The sequence below is a fragment of the Aotus nancymaae genome, unplaced genomic scaffold, assembly GCF_030222135.1.
Source record: "Aotus nancymaae isolate 86718 unplaced genomic scaffold, 86718_ANA_hifiasm-v0.15.2.pri h1tg000099l, whole genome shotgun sequence".
Lineage (NCBI taxonomy): Eukaryota > Metazoa > Chordata > Mammalia > Primates > Aotidae > Aotus > Aotus nancymaae.
Window position 1 is genome coordinate 3,615,489 of NW_026988514.1, and position 17,886 is coordinate 3,633,374.

General features: G+C 42.3%; 1 protein-coding gene across 1 annotated transcript in view; it reads right to left on the bottom strand.

Moving 5' to 3' along the window:
• Positions 1 to 510: 510 nt before the first annotated feature.
• The window catches only part of LOC135271956 (WASH complex subunit 2A-like), a 71,782-nt gene continuing 54,406 nt past the window's right edge, over positions 511 to 17,886 (bottom strand). The window contains 10 exon segments of the mRNA XM_064370076.1: positions 511 to 570; positions 1,317 to 1,499; positions 2,381 to 2,533; positions 5,622 to 5,724; positions 7,191 to 7,237; positions 7,239 to 7,326; positions 9,034 to 9,105; positions 9,107 to 9,174; positions 12,262 to 12,393; positions 14,512 to 14,613. Of these exon segments, the coding sequence (XP_064226146.1) occupies positions 511 to 570; positions 1,317 to 1,499; positions 2,381 to 2,533; positions 5,622 to 5,724; positions 7,191 to 7,237; positions 7,239 to 7,326; positions 9,034 to 9,105; positions 9,107 to 9,174; positions 12,262 to 12,393; positions 14,512 to 14,613 (1,008 nt within the window).

Genomic DNA, 17,886 nt, shown 5'->3' on the forward strand with positions numbered 1-17,886 from the left:
GATAACACCCCCAATCCATCCCTCACCACTGGCAGTGTTGCACCCCACAGTGCCACCAACCCATCCCAGACAAGGGCATTGCAGCACCTGATAGCTCCTCCAACTCGCCTCCCACCTAGGGCAGTACATCACGAGATAGTGCCCACAAAATGCCCCACTGCTGCTGGCAGTACTGCTTGGGACATGCCCCATTCCAGCCCCCAGCAAAGGGCAGCACACCCCAGGAAAGGGCCCCCAACCCTCTCCCCTACGTGGGCAGTGGTGCCTCAAATAACCCCCCAACCAGCCCCCGCAACACTAGCATTGACACCCTGGATAGTGCCCACTGCCCATGGCAGGGCACTCCCAACCCATCCCCCATGCCTCAGGCTGTGCGGGCCAAGATGGCAAACCTTTCCCACCATCTTTTTACCTTTCCAGCTGCGCTGTAGTCTCCGTCACTGCTACCAACTGCAACAGGGAGGAGAGCCGATACTCCAGCCTCCAGCCTCCAGCATGGGCAGCGGGCAGCTACTCTTCCTTCTCCTCTACCCCAGCTCGGAGCAGGTAGGCCCACTCAGAATTCTGAGTCTGAAATGGTGAGACCCTTTACAGAAAGAGTTTGTTGACATCTGATCAGTATGAAAGGTTCATCTACAACACATATTTCTTTTTCTTTTTCTTTTTTTTTTTTTTTTGAGACAGAGTTTCGCTCTTGTTACCCAGGCTGGAATGCAATGGCGCGATCTCGGCTCACCGCAACCTCCGACTCCTGGGTTCAGGCAATTCTCCTGCCTCCTGAGTAGCTGGGATTACAGGCACGCACCACCATGCCCAGCTAATTTTTTGTATTTTTAGTAGAGACGGGGTTTCACCATGTTGACCAGGATGGTCTCGATCTCTTCACCTCATGATCCACCCGCCTCGGCCTCCCAAAGTGCTGGGATTACAGGCGTGAGCCACCGCGCCCGGCCTACAACACATATTTCTTAAAGTGAATGTTAGAAATACTTAACTGTACAGATTCAGCCTAACTTCTTTTTCCTGTTGCTTACATCCCATAACTGGCCAAGGGGCAAAGCTTTGCTAGAAGGAACAACAAGGTCTGTAAATCCCAGAAGAGGTGGGTAAAATTCTAATCCCCTATCCTAACATTGCTACTTGAGGTAAGAGTTCTTGATTAAGATTCCCAAATATATAGATGACTGCAGAGAATCATTAACATGCTGCACTGAAGGATAAGATTCCTTTAGTAACTCACATGACAGAATGATCACCATGAGATGAGAGTCTTTTATCTCGTCTAAAGATTTCAACCACTACTGCTTTTTGCTCACCTTTCCTACTTCTTTCTGTGCAGCTTGGATAGTGTTTTGATCTTCCATTTTATCATCTTCCTCATCAAACAAGCTAAGAACAGTTTTGGTTCTAGCCTTGGTTCCTTTGTCCAATGGGGATGATGAAGAAAATAAATCAGAAAGTTTGACTGCTTCCTGAGCAGATCTAGTCAAAAGTCCTTCCTGAAAATGAAAATAATAAGGGAAAGAAAATAAGTAACACTTGGAAATGCAAATCCTACATGGAGCCTGCCAAGCTTCTCATTAATTCAGTAACTGCCACATTTGCATGATTCAAGACACGGTGAATCACATTTGCTCCCAAGTAACAAAACACTGAGGTCAGTTCTTGATTGGCTGCTCCAAGAGACAGTTTTATGCAATCATCCATGCTAACTAACATCCCCTTAAAAATGACTTTTTTTTTTTTTTTGAGACGGAGTCTTGCTCTTTTGCCAGGCCGGAGTGCAGTGGCATTATCTTGGCTCACTGCAACTTCCATCTCCCAGATTCAAGCAATTCTCCTGCATCAGCCTCCTGAGTAGCTAGGACTACAGGCATGCGCCACCATACCTGGCTAATTTTTTTGTATTTTAGTAGAGATGGGGTTTCACCATGGCTAGAATGGTCTCAATATCCTGACCTCATGATCTGCCCACCTTAGCCTTCCATAGTGCTGGGGTTACAGGCATGAGCCACCATGCCCAGCCTAAAACTGACATTTAAATTCAAGTACAGTTGGGGACCAAAGGAGAACCAAGGGTAACAGGAACGCTGCACAGAAGAGAACAAGTTAGAAAGGCAATGATGCCATGACATGACAGTAACTGCAGAGACAGTGGCAGGCACACGGCAGTGTACATGTGTCCTGTAGAAGGACCAGGAGGAAAGGCCCTGCAGAGGCTTCCTGCACCAGGGGGACACAGACTGCTCATCTGTGTTTTCAAATCTATCTACAAATGGACCATTTATTTTCTGTGGTCAAAAAACTTAAGGGGTTGTGTGTGTTTAAAACAACATATGAGAGACAAATGTATTCAAGTATACAAGAGAAAAAAGTCCACCTTTTCTGACTCAGCCACATCAGTTCTCCCAAATTCTGATGATTCCTTGGCGCACTCAACCTTCTTATCCACAGACTTCCCTCCAAGTGGTGCCTCCTTCTCTTCTTCATCGCTAAACAGCAAAGGTGGTACCTCAGAGATGGTCTCTTTTTTCTACCAAAAGAAGAGCACACAACATCCACAACAATAAAAAAGTGTGTCTGATGAGCATGGCCATATTCAGAACAAGCCCAAGAAGAGAAGACAGGATAGTGAAGACGGCACCAAAAGGGAGAAGCAACAAATATCACCACCCGGGACTTATGGACAGGGTACTTCATGCATCACCTGCATCGGTCTACTTGTGTCTGTCAACCCCTACGCCTCCCTCACTCAGATCCTTACCTCTGCCATCAGATGAATATGAGTCTCTCTCTCTGTCTCTCTCCTGTGATATTTCAACTAGAAGACATCATCCAGAGTTGTCTTGATAAAACAAAACACCTAGATCATGTCCTCTCCCACCCGAAACCTGCACTCCTTGAAGCAAATGACACTCAGCAGACACCCCATTCTTCCCTCTACTCATGTGCTTGCTATTCCTTAAAGTCACTGCAAACTTTCAAACTTCCATACCACACTGCCCTCGATGTCCGTAGAAGCAAATCTTCCTCATCCTTAGCCCTGCTCAGACGTCACCCACGGTCTTTCTGTTCTCCTGTCAGTTGCTTTGTTGAATAAGCATAGTATTTATCTCTCCACCTGACCCTTCCTTGACTTTCTTCCTAACTAACAGCTAGCACACATCTGTTTATTCGTTCATCTGAAAGGACGACACACTGTATTTCCATGGCCAGTCTCAGCGTTTTACACCAACTGAGCGCTCAATACAAGTCTGCAAGCACTTGAGCCCATTTCTCATCTCATCTTATCAGGGAGGCAGGGATTTGAGGGACTAGGAAACTGAGGTTCATGACTGACCTGGAATTCATGGCATCTTTGGGGCAAGTGACTTATCAACAAGTTCTTGAGAAAAAAACTAAAGCTCTACTATAGTACAGTATAGATACAAATCTTACCATATAACATGAGAAAGTGAGCTTCGAGGCAATGCCTAAATCAAGTTCGGAAGGCAGATTTGGGAAACGAAGGAAGGGCATTGCTAATCATGATTTTAAAATGTGATGAAGGAAATGAACAGAGCAAGGGGATTTTCAGTTATTGTCAGGAAGAGATCATTCAAGTGCAAAACCATTTGAACTGGAAGCTCATGAAGAATTTCAGAAGAGATGAGGCAACACGGAAGTGATTAAAGGAAAAGGCTTTTGTGGAACACGCTGCACTCACTGAAAACTACATAAAAATTCAATACAACTAGTTGATAAGGGAGATAAAAAGAGACTTAAGTACGGCAAATCATATTCTTCCTTCTTATATAACTAAGGTCCTAAACCACAGAAAATGCTACCCAAAATACTAGTTTTAATTTTCTTGAAAACGAGCTAACTCCTCATCCTTGTCATGAAGTTTATTTTCTGTTTTTCTTTTTGTTGAGATGGAGTCTCGCTCTGTTCCCCAGGCTGGAGTGCAGTGGCACAATCTCGGCTCATTGCAACCTCCATCTACCAGGTTCAAGCAATTCTTCTGCCTCAGCCCCCCTGGAAGCTGGGATTACAGGCGTGCATCACCGCATCCAGCTAATTTTTGTACTTTTAGTAGAGACAGGGTTTCACTATGTTGGCCAGTCTGATCTCACACTTCTGACCTCAGGTGATCCATCTGCCTCAGCCTCCCAAAGTGCTGGGATTACAGGCGTGAGCCACCACGCCTGCCCAAATTCACTTTCTTGATAGGTATCAGAAAATAAGGAAAGTATGAAGAAAAAAAAAATGTAATAGTCTAAAATGGCTGCATCTTGGCCATATGGATAATAGAAACGGGGCCTATGAATGAAAGCTGAACCTCACCTGCAAGGCCAGAGCCTGTCAAATACCTCACTGACATGTACCGATTACAACCTGCCTATAGGATGAAACACAAAGGCAGCACAGAATCAACCATCCCTCTCCTGACCCTGAGTCCCCCTACGTACTCATTAGGGTAAAAGACTAATGAGTAAAATACGTTACCCACATATTTACTTTATCTTATATACAGTGTCACTGAGCACCACTCAGAACTGCTGAGGATGTCACCTTTGTTTCACTGCCCCTGTCTTCTATTTTCTATGTAACAGAAATGTATACATGCTGTGTCTCGTGTGGCCCACTCCGGGACACGTTCTCAGTTTGTACAGATCTCATTCCTGGGCTAGCAGTTCACAAGCTTGGCTCAGAACAAAACTTATATTACGTTTCAAGTTCTCCTGCCTCTTGTTTAATCTTTTGGTCAACATAGGCTTATAACTGAGTCAGATTTAACTTACACTAAAATATCTTTAAACAAAAAATATCTTTTATTTACTGTTGTCTAAAGATGATTATATTTCACAAATAATCAAAAATGTGCAGACTATTTGGCTACTTAACTTGTGTGTCTTGACCTCTTGTTTTATTTAACAACCAAAATTAACATAGGTTGAAAGAAGTTTTACAGCTCCAGAGCCTGCAAAATTTATTGCTCATTTATCCCTCCAGTATAGGTTATTTATAATTTACAAAGAAAAACCAATCAGATCTCCTGACTCCTTTAACTGTACAGCCATTGGATGTCCTCTAAGGGGTAGATGTAAGTACAGAGGACCCAAGCAAAGGCTCAGGAGCCCCCAGAAGCAGCAGCAGGGAGCTTAGGGCCCAGGGTGGGCAGTATGCTTGCCCAGGGCTGAGAGTTTCCGGTATAAGCCGTGTAACCTCATTTAACAGGAAGAGTCTTCTTCCATACCTCCTAGACATTTTTTGTTTGGAGTTTATTTTTAATTCCACAGTAATGCACAAATGCCTTCTGTAAAAAGGCTTTAAAAAAAGGAATGACTTTGCCTTAACCGGCGTACTCTAATATTAGCAGAATTCCATGCCAATGGGGCCAAGTCTCTTCTGAGACCCAGTTTCTTGTTCCTACACCTGACACTGAATGATGGCTTTGCACGTGTGCTTCTTCTGTAGAATACTATTAATCAGAAGATGTCTTTTTGAAGCTAGGCAAATAAATTCTTCCATAAGACTCAGCCTCCAAGGTTAGGTATGAAGAGCTGATTCGGGGAAGTAGCACTATTGATGTAGCATAACCTCAAGGACATTTTCTGGGACTAAGCAATGAAAAATACCATTGTTGCAGGAGGAACAGATGTGGGAGGAGAGCCAAACAGAGAGCCTCCGCTATCGGCACCATCTTCAAAGAGGAGTGACACTCTCTGGGTCTTCTTTTGGCTATATAAACAAATAAAAGGTCAAAGTAAGGAAAAGTGTGATGAAAAAAACAAAAACCATAACAATGATATTCCTTCTAGACTGCACCTACAGGAACCCACCTACCACACAAACACCCAAGCCATCAGTTGACCTTACACAGTTGAAAACAAACAGGAAAGACCTTTGAAATAGATGAACTCTTTCTCCAGCAAATCACCAGCCTCTATCCCTTACGCCTCAGATTGCCCCTTTCCTGTTACTACCCAGTGCAGGTGCACCAGCTGTTACCTCTGCAAAGCACACAATGCCTGAGCCTTCACAAGCAGAGGATTCTCTCTCACTTCCTATAGCACAAAAAGAACCAGAGTGGACACACCTATTTCCAGAGTGGTCAGGAAGGTGGTTGCCAAGAGAGACCACAGAGGCTGGGACCAACTCTGGGAAATGACCCTGTGGCCTGGCTTCTATTTCTTTTTCTTAGTAGCTTTATTGAGATATAATTTACATACCATAAAACTCACATTTCATTTATTTTATTTTTAATATTTATTTTATTTTTTAAGACAGGGTCTTGCTCTGTTGCCCAGGCTGGAGAGCAGCAGCACAATCATAGCTCACTGAAGCCTCAAATTCCTGAGCTCATGTGATCCTCCTGCCTTAGCTTCTTAAGTAGTTATGATGACAGGCACATACCACCATGCCTGGCTAATTTTTTTTACTTTTTTGGAGAGGTGATGTCTCTCTGTGTTGCCCAGGCTGGTCTTAAACACCTGGCCTCAAGAGATCCTTCTTCCACCTGGCCTCCCAATCAGGATTACAGCCATGAGCCATTGTATCTGGCCAAATTCACCCTTTTAAAGTACACACTTCAGTGGTTTTTAAAAATATACTCATGGAGTTGTGCAACTATCATTACAACCTACATGCACAACATTGTCAAGACCCCAAAAAGAAATGCCATGCCCATGAGCAATCACTCTCCATTCCCCCTGCCCCATGGCCTCTGGCAACCACTTAACTACTTTATGTCTCTATGGTTTATCTATTCTGTACATTTCATACAAATGGAACAATACAGTATGTGGTTTTCTGTGACCCGCTTCTTTTAAGTAACATAAAATTTTCTAGGTTCATTCATGTTATAGGATGCATCACTACTTTATTCTTTTTTATTGCTGAAAAATAGTCCATCATATGGTTATACATTTTGTTTATCCAGTCATCAGCTAATGGACATTTGGGTTGTTTACACTTTTGCCTGGTATGACTAATGCTTCAATAAACACTCATGCATAAGCTTTTATATGAACAAGTGATTTCATTTCTCTTACGAATATACATAGGAATGAAACTGTTGTGTTGTATGATGACTCTATGTTTAACATCTTGAGGAAATGTCAAACCACTTTCCAAAGTGATTATACCATTTTACATTCCACCAGCAGTGTATGAGTATGAGGGTTCTAATTCCTCCACATCCTCACCTAAACTTCTTATTGTGCGTATAAAGCTTCTTTTGAGATCTGATGAAAGGTATGAATTATTTCCCATACACAAAACTTGACAGACAACTTCAGAAACAATAGGAGGTAAGATGTATCTGGAGCAGAGAAAGTATTCCTGAAAGCCAGGTTTGGTGTGTGGCTGGAACCTGGACCCACAAACAAGATGCGATTTACGACCTTGTGTGGGGTGGGGCTGGGAGGCACCCATGGAAACAAGCTAATCTCGACACAGTGTAGAAAATGCGCAGCTGGGGGATGGCGGCATGAAGGTGGAACCATGTCCGCCCTGGGCTCCCTATTTCTTTTCTTTCTCATCTGTTTAAAGTTACGGAAGGCTTCTTAAGAGACAAGACTTACACTGAGTTTTGAAAGAAGGTGGCCAGGCAAGATAGGAAGAAGAACGTCCCAGGAGAGAGCAACAAAAATAAAGGAATGTACTATTTCCTCGCACTCACGATGCTAACTGGTAACACCCGAGTGCTCAGAATGTGCCAGCTATTGTGCTAAGCATTTCACATTTAGATTCCATCTCATCGTCCCAAAAATCTGATGAGAGAAGTACTGTTTTCACTTTTGTTTAACAAACTAGAAAAAATTGAGGCACAGGGAAGCTAGGTAACTTGCCCAAGGTTATTCAGACAGGAATATAGAATCAGAATTTAATATCAAGTTTCCAGAGCCTATATTCTAAATCAGAAGCCAAAAATGCATCCAAGTGTCAAATTACAGAAGCCTAATGTAGAAATGGTGATGTCTAACAAGATCCCAGTATTTGGAGACAGAAATCTGAAGTACTTCTGAATCTATCAAATAATCCTTAACCACACCAAATCAAAGGATTTGTATGTCCAATCAGTTACTTCTTTCTGCTAATAACATTCAGTTGAATTTCAAAGTAATCATATAAGGTTCTCAAAAGGAGAAAAACTATTTTCAGGGAAGTTATTCTGAATCCATAAGCTAATCTGGCAGCATGTTACATCAACCACAGCCCATACTTACCCTGAATATCCTGCCAGCTTCAGTTCTAGCATTAATGTGGAGAGGCACCTAGGCCAGCTACAAGTTATCAACCCCTGGCGGGATATTGCACAGCTCTGCAGGGAACTTTGTCCTAATAGGATATGTTCAATGCTGAGCAGATTTCTATCCAAATGACAAATTTTTAAATAACTCTGACCAAACTTGATATTCTTTAGAGTAACCCAGAGAAAAATCACAAACAAAAGATACCAAACTATACTCAAACCCCTGACAAACAAAGAAAAACAGTCACTTTTTTTTTGAGATGGAGTCTCACTCCATCTTCCAGGCTGGAGTGCAGTGGCATGATCTCAGCTCACTGCAACCTCTGCCTCCCTGGTTCAAGCAATTCTCCTGCCTCAGCCTCCCAAGTAGCTGGGGCTATAGGCACGTGATACCACATCTAGCTCATTTTTTTGTATTTTTGGTAGAGACAGGATTTCACCATGTTAGCCAGCATGGTCTCAATCTCCTGACCTGGTGATCTGCCTGCCTCAGCTTCCCAAAGTGCTGGGATTATAGGCGTGAGCCACTACGCCTGGCCAAAAAAGAATATTTTAAGATTAAAAAAAAATAATGGGGGTAGAAATCAGATAAGATCCATGAAGACAAATATTTCTGGGTACTGAGAGAAAAGATCGTGCGAGTGAAAAGCAAAGACATTCTCACTGGCACAAAGACTATGTGATCTATGATTAGCAACCATCCGAGGAACTGTCTTGCACATCAAATTCCTTTTCTTGTTACCACAGACAAGGAGTGAGGGATTCCTTACAATGACTATCTCACCCTATCTCACCTGTCCTTAGCAATGGCAAACAGATCATCTTCATCATCTTCCTCAAAGAGACTGGTCTTTTTCACAGCTTTCCTTGGGTTCTCGTTTTGACCTGCTGTCAGATGCTGAGTGGGCCTGTGACGCGGGAATATTCCACTGGTCCTTAAAAAACATAAAATATATATTAAAAGTCCAATGGCAATTTATATTATAAAACATGGGGAGTAAAATAAAACTTATATTTGTTAAACTAAGTTGTATTTAAACTAAGTATTAAACTTAGTCCATCAGTCTTGAAGAAAGCTCATGCTAAGACTTTCTTTTGAACTCAAATCTAGACAGCTGGGTTCTCTGACCTCACAGAACTTCTCATGATTTCCTCCTCCATTATCTGCCACAATATCTCTTCCCACTATGGTTCTGCACTGTTTCAGGATAAGCAACTTGTCTATTTCAGGGGATCAACATTAATTATAGAGGCGATAAGAAGGAAGAGGAATGTAAAAATATCAAGAACTCAAGAACTTCCAACTCCAGAGAAGAATGATATTTTAATTTAAAAAATCCTAAAGCAGATTGAAAAAAAAAAAAGTGTAAAAAGCTCAAGCAACACACATGTAAACAAGATACAATGAAAAACTGCTAGTAATCCATTTACCACAAAAGCCTGAATGTGGCCTTTAGAAAGCATTTAAGGAAATTCCACTCGGCTATGCTCACACCCCTTCAAATCAAAGAATTCCAAAGCACTTGCGTAAGTGCTCTGATCTCTGCAGTCTAGAGTCTTGGAAATCAAAGTGAGGTCAACAAGCCAGCAGCAAAGTATGCAGAATTTCAGGCCCTACCCCTATTTTCTGAATCAGAACCTGCATTTCACAGGATGTCCAGGTGACTTCTTAAACATTAAGGTTTGAGAAGTGGTCCTCAATGTTTAGCAGTGACTAAATGCTGGAATCCACTAGAGAGCGTCACAAAACTCCAATGACAAGGCTGCATCCCAAACCAATTAATTCAGAAACTCTGGAGCTAGGATCTACTGTCAGCACTCTTTGGGTCTTTTTTTAAAATTTTTTTTGAGACGGAGTCCCACTCTGTTGCCCAGGTTGGAGTGCAGTAGCGCAATCTCTGCACTCCAATCTGGGCAACAGAGCGGGATTCTGTCTCAAAAAAAGTTAAAAAAAAAAAGACCGAAAGAGTGCTGACGGTAGATCTGCCTCCCAGGTTCAAGTGATTCTCCTGCCTCAGCCTCCTGAGTAGCTGGGATTATAGGCACGCACCACCACAATGGAATAATTTTTGTATTTTTAGTAGAGACAAGGTTTTGCCATGTTGGCCAGGCTGGTCTCAAACTCCTAACATCTGGTGATCTGCTCATCTAGGACTGCTACAGTGCTGGGATTACAGGTGTGAGCCACCTCGCCCGGCCCATCAGCACTCTTAAAATTCCCCATGGATCCCAGTGAGCATCAAAGTTAAGAGTCTTTGTTTGAGGACAAGCTTGTCCAACCCATGGCCCACAGGCCACATGCAGCCGAGGACGGCTTTGAATGTGACCCACAACAAATTTGTAAACTTTCTTAAAACATTATGGGATTTATGCATGGATCCCTTTTCTTAGCTCATCAGCTATTGTTAATGTATTTTATGAGTGACCGAAGACAATTCTTTTTCTTCCAGTGTGGCCCTTGGAAGCCAAAAGATTGGACGCCCCTGTTCTAGAACCTTGGTTATCTTTCCTCTGCATGTCTTTTTGCTACCAGCTTTAGCTAATGTTTTTATTTTCCCTGAACCACTATAATACTCTAGTACAAGCAACTCTGCTGATGTCTGGCTATTACTACAGGGGGAACAACTACTAACAATGTTTAAAAGAAAAAACTGATAATCCATCATAAACTCATACATTTGAGTAGAAAAAGCAAATTATACATGCTTGGGAGTTCCTTGATTTGGAGGCGTGAGCATAGCTGGGTGTGATTTCCTTAAATGCTTTCTAAAGGCCAGATTCAGACTTTTGTGGTAAAAGGATCACTAGCAGTTTTTCTTTGTGTCTTGTTTACATGTGTGTTGCATAAGCTTTTAATACTTTTTTTTTTGCAATCTGCTTTGGAATTTTTAATTTACTTTCAATCAGAACATGAACATATCTATGACTTATCTGTCCACTTCACCTCCTCATAATCTGCATACAATAATAAAATAAAGAGGAATTATTATTAACACAGGAAGATTTTTAATGATCAGGATTTTTAATATTATTAGTCTTTTTCTGTACAGCTAAATCTGATTCCCTGCTACTAAATTTGATTGAGTGAGCAGCTAAACCATCTTCACAACTGACTTTGGCAATATCTATCCAGATCACAAATTATTATTAAGACTCCTTAAAAAAAAAAAAAGTTTAACCTGCATAAGTTACTCCTACCATGTCTAGCTATAGTTCTAAATTAATGAAACACAGTAGTTGTTTAACAAGATACTATTATATATGGCTATTGGGGTTCAAGACATGCTACCTCAAAATATGACCCCTTGGCATTTGAGAAAACAGAAGCAGAAAGGTCTCTCTGACCTTTCCCTGGCCCTTCTCCTCTGAAGCAGACCATAGATGAATCCTCTAATCCTCTCTAAAGTAGGTCATAAGACCTTCATTCCAGTCCTCCCTATTCCCAGAGGAAAGGAGCCTCCTTATTTGTAAAGATGCAGAGAATGATCTGACCTGCAGGCCTTGCTGAGCTCCCCTAGCTTATTCCCATCAGGTCACACCCCTTTCATCTAATCGTGATTCTCCACAACTGTCACTTCTTCATCAGGCAGCATAAAATAGACACAGGAATTCCTGTTTCTCTGTGTCTTCATTTCTGAAGGATCCTGTGTCAGATAAAACTTACCTTAAATAAACTTGCACAATTTTCTGTGGTTAATCTGTCATTTGTTATAGGGGACTTGTCCATGAACCTAGTGATGGGTTAGAAATCATTTCTCCCCTAGCCAGCCTAACTCCTTTGAATGAGCATACACTATCATGTGGGAGCCACACTTATTCCAAACATTTTGAAGAGATTAATCTTTAAATTAATATATTACACTAAATGTCTTTCTTTAGAAAAGACAATCTTGTGAACGTCACCTTTGGTCACTGAACGTCATTAGATATAAAACAGGTAGAAAAAGAAAATACTTGGGATGGCTTTAACTCTTAAATCCCATCATATAATCCCCTCTTCTTTAGGAGAAACCTCAGCTCACCTCCTCATCACTGCTGAACAACAGGGCAGATTCTTTCTTCTTGGAGAGCTCAGAGGGTTTTGCTTTTTCTTGTCTCTCAGCTTGTAGAGACAATGTCTGCTTCTTAGTAGCTGTACCCCCAAAAAGATTATCCTAGAAAAGCAAATTGCAGAAAGGTAAGACAAATTCATAAACAGAAAACACAGGATATCCTCCTACAATAAACTGTTAGGGAGTAAGTCTCCAGTCAGGTATATAAATAATACCTCTGTGGGGAAAACCTACAAAATGCTAGTAAATCCCACACTAAAGCCTTTTCTCACTGCACCCATAGAAGGGAAAGAGATTACCATAGAACTCGAAGGCAGAGTAGCTGGGAAGAAGCAGGAGGACAACACGTGAACGAGGTTATGATGTACAAGAAGAAACTGGGCCCCATCTAGTCACCCTGTGGGCAAGTCCCTCTCTGCTCATTTCAGGGGGTTACAGCCTGTGATGGGCATGAGAAACCAGAACAATGGCTCAAAGGAGAAAACTGGGGGGCTGTCTCCACTTCTTTACAGCTAAGAAAGACACCTGGGATGGAGGGAAGGCATGACTCGTGTTTCTCATTAACTTGAAGGAGATTATATAGTGTGAAGAAGTAGTTTACTACATAAAATTGCTGGTGTACTAAGTTTAATTGTATTCATAAATTCTTCTGTTGTCAAGCACTCCCCAAAAGTTATATTTATTAAGGTGATTTTATTCAGGTAAGGGGAACAAAAGCATCAGAGGGCCGGAGTCTGAGTTAGGATGGAAAAACTCTTAACAGCAGGTGAACAGGCCTGGAATGTGAAGATGAATGAAGGGAGCCTTTAAGGAGAGTACAGTAAAGTAGGACAGGCCAGGAGAAGAATGAGCTGGTGTCCAATGGGGATAATAATGACAGAGTTCACATTCACTATGCACTTACTATGTGCAGGCACTCTGCAAGAGCTTTACACTAGCAGTTACAGCTGCCACAATGACCCTACTCACTGTTAAGCCATATGAGCTTAAGGAAGGTTAAGTTACTTGCTCCAGATCCCTGGTTTGCAAGTGGTGGAGCTGGGATATGAACCCAGGGATCTGACAGCAAAGCCTATGAGCTCACCACTGCCCAGTACTGCAGAAGGTTAAGGTTTGGGGTGTCTTCTGTCTTATTTCTCTTCCCCACTTTGTGCTCTCCATCCAGGATGGGAAAGAAACACAATGGTCAGGACATGGCTGCCTTCTCCTTTGCATCCCCACTTGGTCCAAGACATTCTTGTAGGTCATTGGGTATAACATGGATCCATCCTCTAGACTAAAGTACAGCTGACCCTGAATGACACGAGTTTGAGGTGCACAGGTCAACTTATACACAAATGCTTTTCCAGTAATATGCTGAAAATTTTGCGGACATTTGCAACAATTTGAAAAATTTGGCGGACAACCCACGTAGCCTAGAAATATCAAAAAAATTAAGAAAAAGCTAGATATATCATGAATACAAAAATATACAAATAGATACTATTTATGTGTTAATCAACTGTTTATGTTATCCATGTGGTTTCTGGTCAACAGTAAGCTATTATTAGTAGGTAAGTTTTTGGGAAGTGGGAAGTTATGTACGGATTTTTGGCTGCAATGCAGAAGTCAAAACAACCCCCATATTGTTCAAGGGTCAACTGTATTTCTCAAAGGCAGATTTCAAAAAAGAAAACCTGGAGGTTTCACTCCATAAGAACTTTGTCAAGAGGCCAGGCACGGTGGCTTATGCCTATAATCCTAGCACTTTGGGAGGTTGAGGTAAGCGGATCACCTGAGGTCAGCAGTTCCAGACTAGCCTGGCCAACATGGTAACCCTGTCTCTACTAAAAATACAAAAATTAGTCAGGCGTGGTGTTGTGCGCCTGTAGTTGCAGCTATCGGGAGGTTGAGGCAGGAAAACTGCTTGAACCCAGTTGCAATGAGGTGAAATCGCACCACTGCACTCCAGCCTGGGTGACACAGCAAGACTCCATCTCAAAAAAAAAGAGAAGAAAGAACTGTGTCAAGAATCTAATGTCTTCTCCATTGCACAGCTAGGAAAATAAAAGGAAGAAGCCACTGAAACGAAAACAGAAATATTTTTGTTTTATAAACTTCAGGTAGCCTGACTGCTTCCCTATCACGTTTTGCTAGTGTATGAGCCTCTGGGTAGAAAGTTACATCAGCAACAGTTTTCTACTAATCTGAATTATCTAGTGTTGCAATATCGATGCTTACCTCTTCATCTTCATCATCAAACAAGGAAACCGACGTGGGGAGCTTGCTAGGCAGCAGAGATGCACCTTTTAACTTACTCACACTTTGAGAAGAAAACAAATCCTGTTGGATTGAAATTAAAGTCGCCGGTTAATAGGAATTATCAGTTTCAGTATAAAACATGAGTGACTCAGACATGACGGCTGCCATGTGTCTAGGTTTCTTTTCTTAGAGGGAAGGTGACTCAGACTGAGACCTTAAAGAGACAGGCCTCAGGGTCTGTCCAGCGTATGTGCAATGGCAGTAAGGAGGAGGAAAGCCACAGGATATGGTGGCCTTGCAGAGCCCAGAGGCTTCTGTATTCCCACCTGAATGACAGAAGGCAGGAAGAAGTTTTCTAATCAATTTCCTATAGCACGCTAAAAAACTAAATAAATAAGAATGACTTCCCGTTACTGTCTAAAGAATCAGAGATTAGATAGGTTCAATATAGGAACAGGGGCTAGATTCTCAAATTAAAGGAGCTACAACTATTTTATTTAGTAACACACTTCTCTCCTAAGATTATGAATTATTTTAAATAAATACAAATTAAATTTTTATTTTAAAATGTTTGCTACTCCTCTTAGCTCAACTATAGGTATAAGACGTTGCAAACCAGGAAAAGACCTGTTAGATTTTAAAGAAACTTTCAGCCAGGCACAGTGGCTCATGCCTATAATCCCAGCATTTTGGGAGGCTGGGGAGGATGTATCACCTGAGGTCAGCCTGGGCAAAATGATGAAACCCAGTCTCTACTAAAAATACAAAATTAGCCAGGCATGTTGGTGGGTGCCTATAATCCCAGCTACTTGGAAGGCTGAGGCAGGAGAATCGCTTGAACCTGGGAGGCAGAAGTTGCAGTGAGTGGAGATCGCACCATTGCACTCTGGTCTGGGCAACAAGAGCGAAACTCCAACTCAAAAAAATAAAAAATAAAAATAAAAGTAAATTTTCAAAATGTTATAAGACATCAGCTTATCCTGCAAAGAAATACCTGCAAATTGAGCTACATGAATTAGAAACATAAAATGGGACATCTATTCCCTTGGGAAGAGAAACTTCAATACACAAGAGCCAAACAATTAAACAGGACAAGAACATATTTTCTAAGACTTCTTCGGACAGTTTTTTAAAAATTATGGAGTCAATGTCTATTCCTCAAGTATAGACCTAATGAGTTCACTAAGTGAGCTCTCCTCCACACAGTGGTTTTCCCCTGTGCTCCCAGGAGTCCCATGGGTTTATTTAGCTAGAAGAGGCCACATGGGGAGCTCCAGGTATCCCGTACCCCTCCCGCGTGTTACACAACGGCAAGAGAAAGGGTTCTGCTGATTTAAGAAAATGAAAGTAAATCAAAGCGAAGAACAAAAACAAATGTCAACATCACAGTTTTGGACCCTTAACTAATACCTTTCTTGGTAATGGAAAAAAGACACTTCCATTACTTCAAATAGGTTCCCCCAAAATGACTTCACAGGGTAAGCTTCAGCTCCACACTTGAGATACAGAGGAGTCAGGAAGCATTCCTTCTGGTCCAAAGCTTTATCTCCTAGACTGCCTTGGTTTTACTTCTCCTTGACTAAGAATCCCAGCAATATCCAATAAAAACATTCACTCTATGATGTCACACATGGGGCAAAGCCTTTGGTAGGGGTTTTCACACAAGTCTGCGAGTTCATTTCCGCTCCCATCATCAAGAAGGGGAGCCTATGGCCCTTCCCCATGAACCTGGATGGGCCTCTGTGACCACCTTGACCAACAAATGGAACAAAAGGAACACTGCTGACTTCCAAGGCTGGAACACAGAAGGCAACATGACCTCCACCTGGCTCTCTCTGAGGACTCTCCCCTACAGCCCCAAGCCAGCCTGTAAGAGGCTGGCTTCTCTGACTGCAGGCTAGAAGCCACACAGGCCTAGCGAGAGATATCCCAGGGGCCCCAGTGCCCTGTTACCAGAGTGAGCTGAACCTAAGCCCAGCCACCTTCAGACACCAGACAATGTGTCAGTGACAATGTCCTAGCTAAGCCTAGTCAACCTCTAGAACTGTGAGATAACAAAAATATTGGTGTTGTAAACTACTAAGTTTTGGAGTTGTTTCACAGCAATAAATAACCAGAACACCTCGTAAGTCACTGAAATTGGTCACATTTGATTTTCTTGTCTAGTCGACAAATACTGAATGGCTTACCACATGCCAAGCACTGATATTAAGGACAGGGTGTTAGGGATACAAACAAGGAATGAAAAGTCCTGCCCTCATGGCACTTACTTTAGAGGGAAGTAGAGACAATGAATAAGTAAATCTACATTGTCCCTGGCAACATGTGCTGTGGTAAACAGTGAAACAGAAGAGAGGACCAGGAGCTCAGGATGGTGTGTGCTAGCGCTTCCTGTTGTGTGTATTTCATCAGGGAGGCCTCACAGAGAACCCGAAGAGTGAGGAAGGAAGCTGGATTCTGGGAACAGCATTACTCAGAGTGGCGGGGGTCAGTGCAAACCCCGAGGTGCAGGTGTGGGATCCATGAGGATAAGACACTGCACGCTCCACCATGCTGTATGTCGGGAGTCAGGGTTGTGACTTAAGTGGACTTTGGCTAATTCACATTTTGTACACTAGCCTTCAGTGAATTAATAGCCTCAAAGATATTCTTCACATCAAAGGCAATCACTCTACTTCCAAAGGGTTTCATGTACATCCTCACTGTGAGTGCAAAGTCCAACCATGAGAGCCTAACCTACAGCCCACAGTTTCTTGAAATACATGTAAGTTTCTGCCATGTCCACATACTTTTCTGTAAAACGGGCTTATTACTTCCCATTACATTCTCATACAGGTCTCTGATCTCCTCAAAGGCTAACTTAAAATTACATCTAAGAGGACCTAGGCCTGAGGGACTCAGGAAAAGCAGTGAAGCTTTGGAGAGTTGGTTCTACGGTGCCTGGGGGGACCAAAGCAACCTGTGAAGCAGGGTCCCACAGCGTATTAGCAGTCTCAGTCTCAGTAAGACAGATGGCTATGCCAGAATCCATCTGCTATAGCACTTAGCCACTTTCTAGTTAGTGAGAATGTCAATAAAGGAAGTAGCATGGTGACCTCCACTCTGGTGCAAGCATCTCATCACATCATGAGCCCATAAACAGTCTAAAGTCTAGGCATCCTAGAGAGCGAGTACTTTCATTCCAGGAGATTAAGTAAAGTCCAACCCAAAAGTGAAAAGTAAATATATTGCTTTCTAAAGATCCCATGCTCTCAAGAGATTATTTATTTATTTTGAGACGAAGTCTTGCTCTGTTGCCCAGGCTGGAGTGCAGTGGGGCCATCTCGGCTCACTGCAACCTCTGCCTCCCAGGTT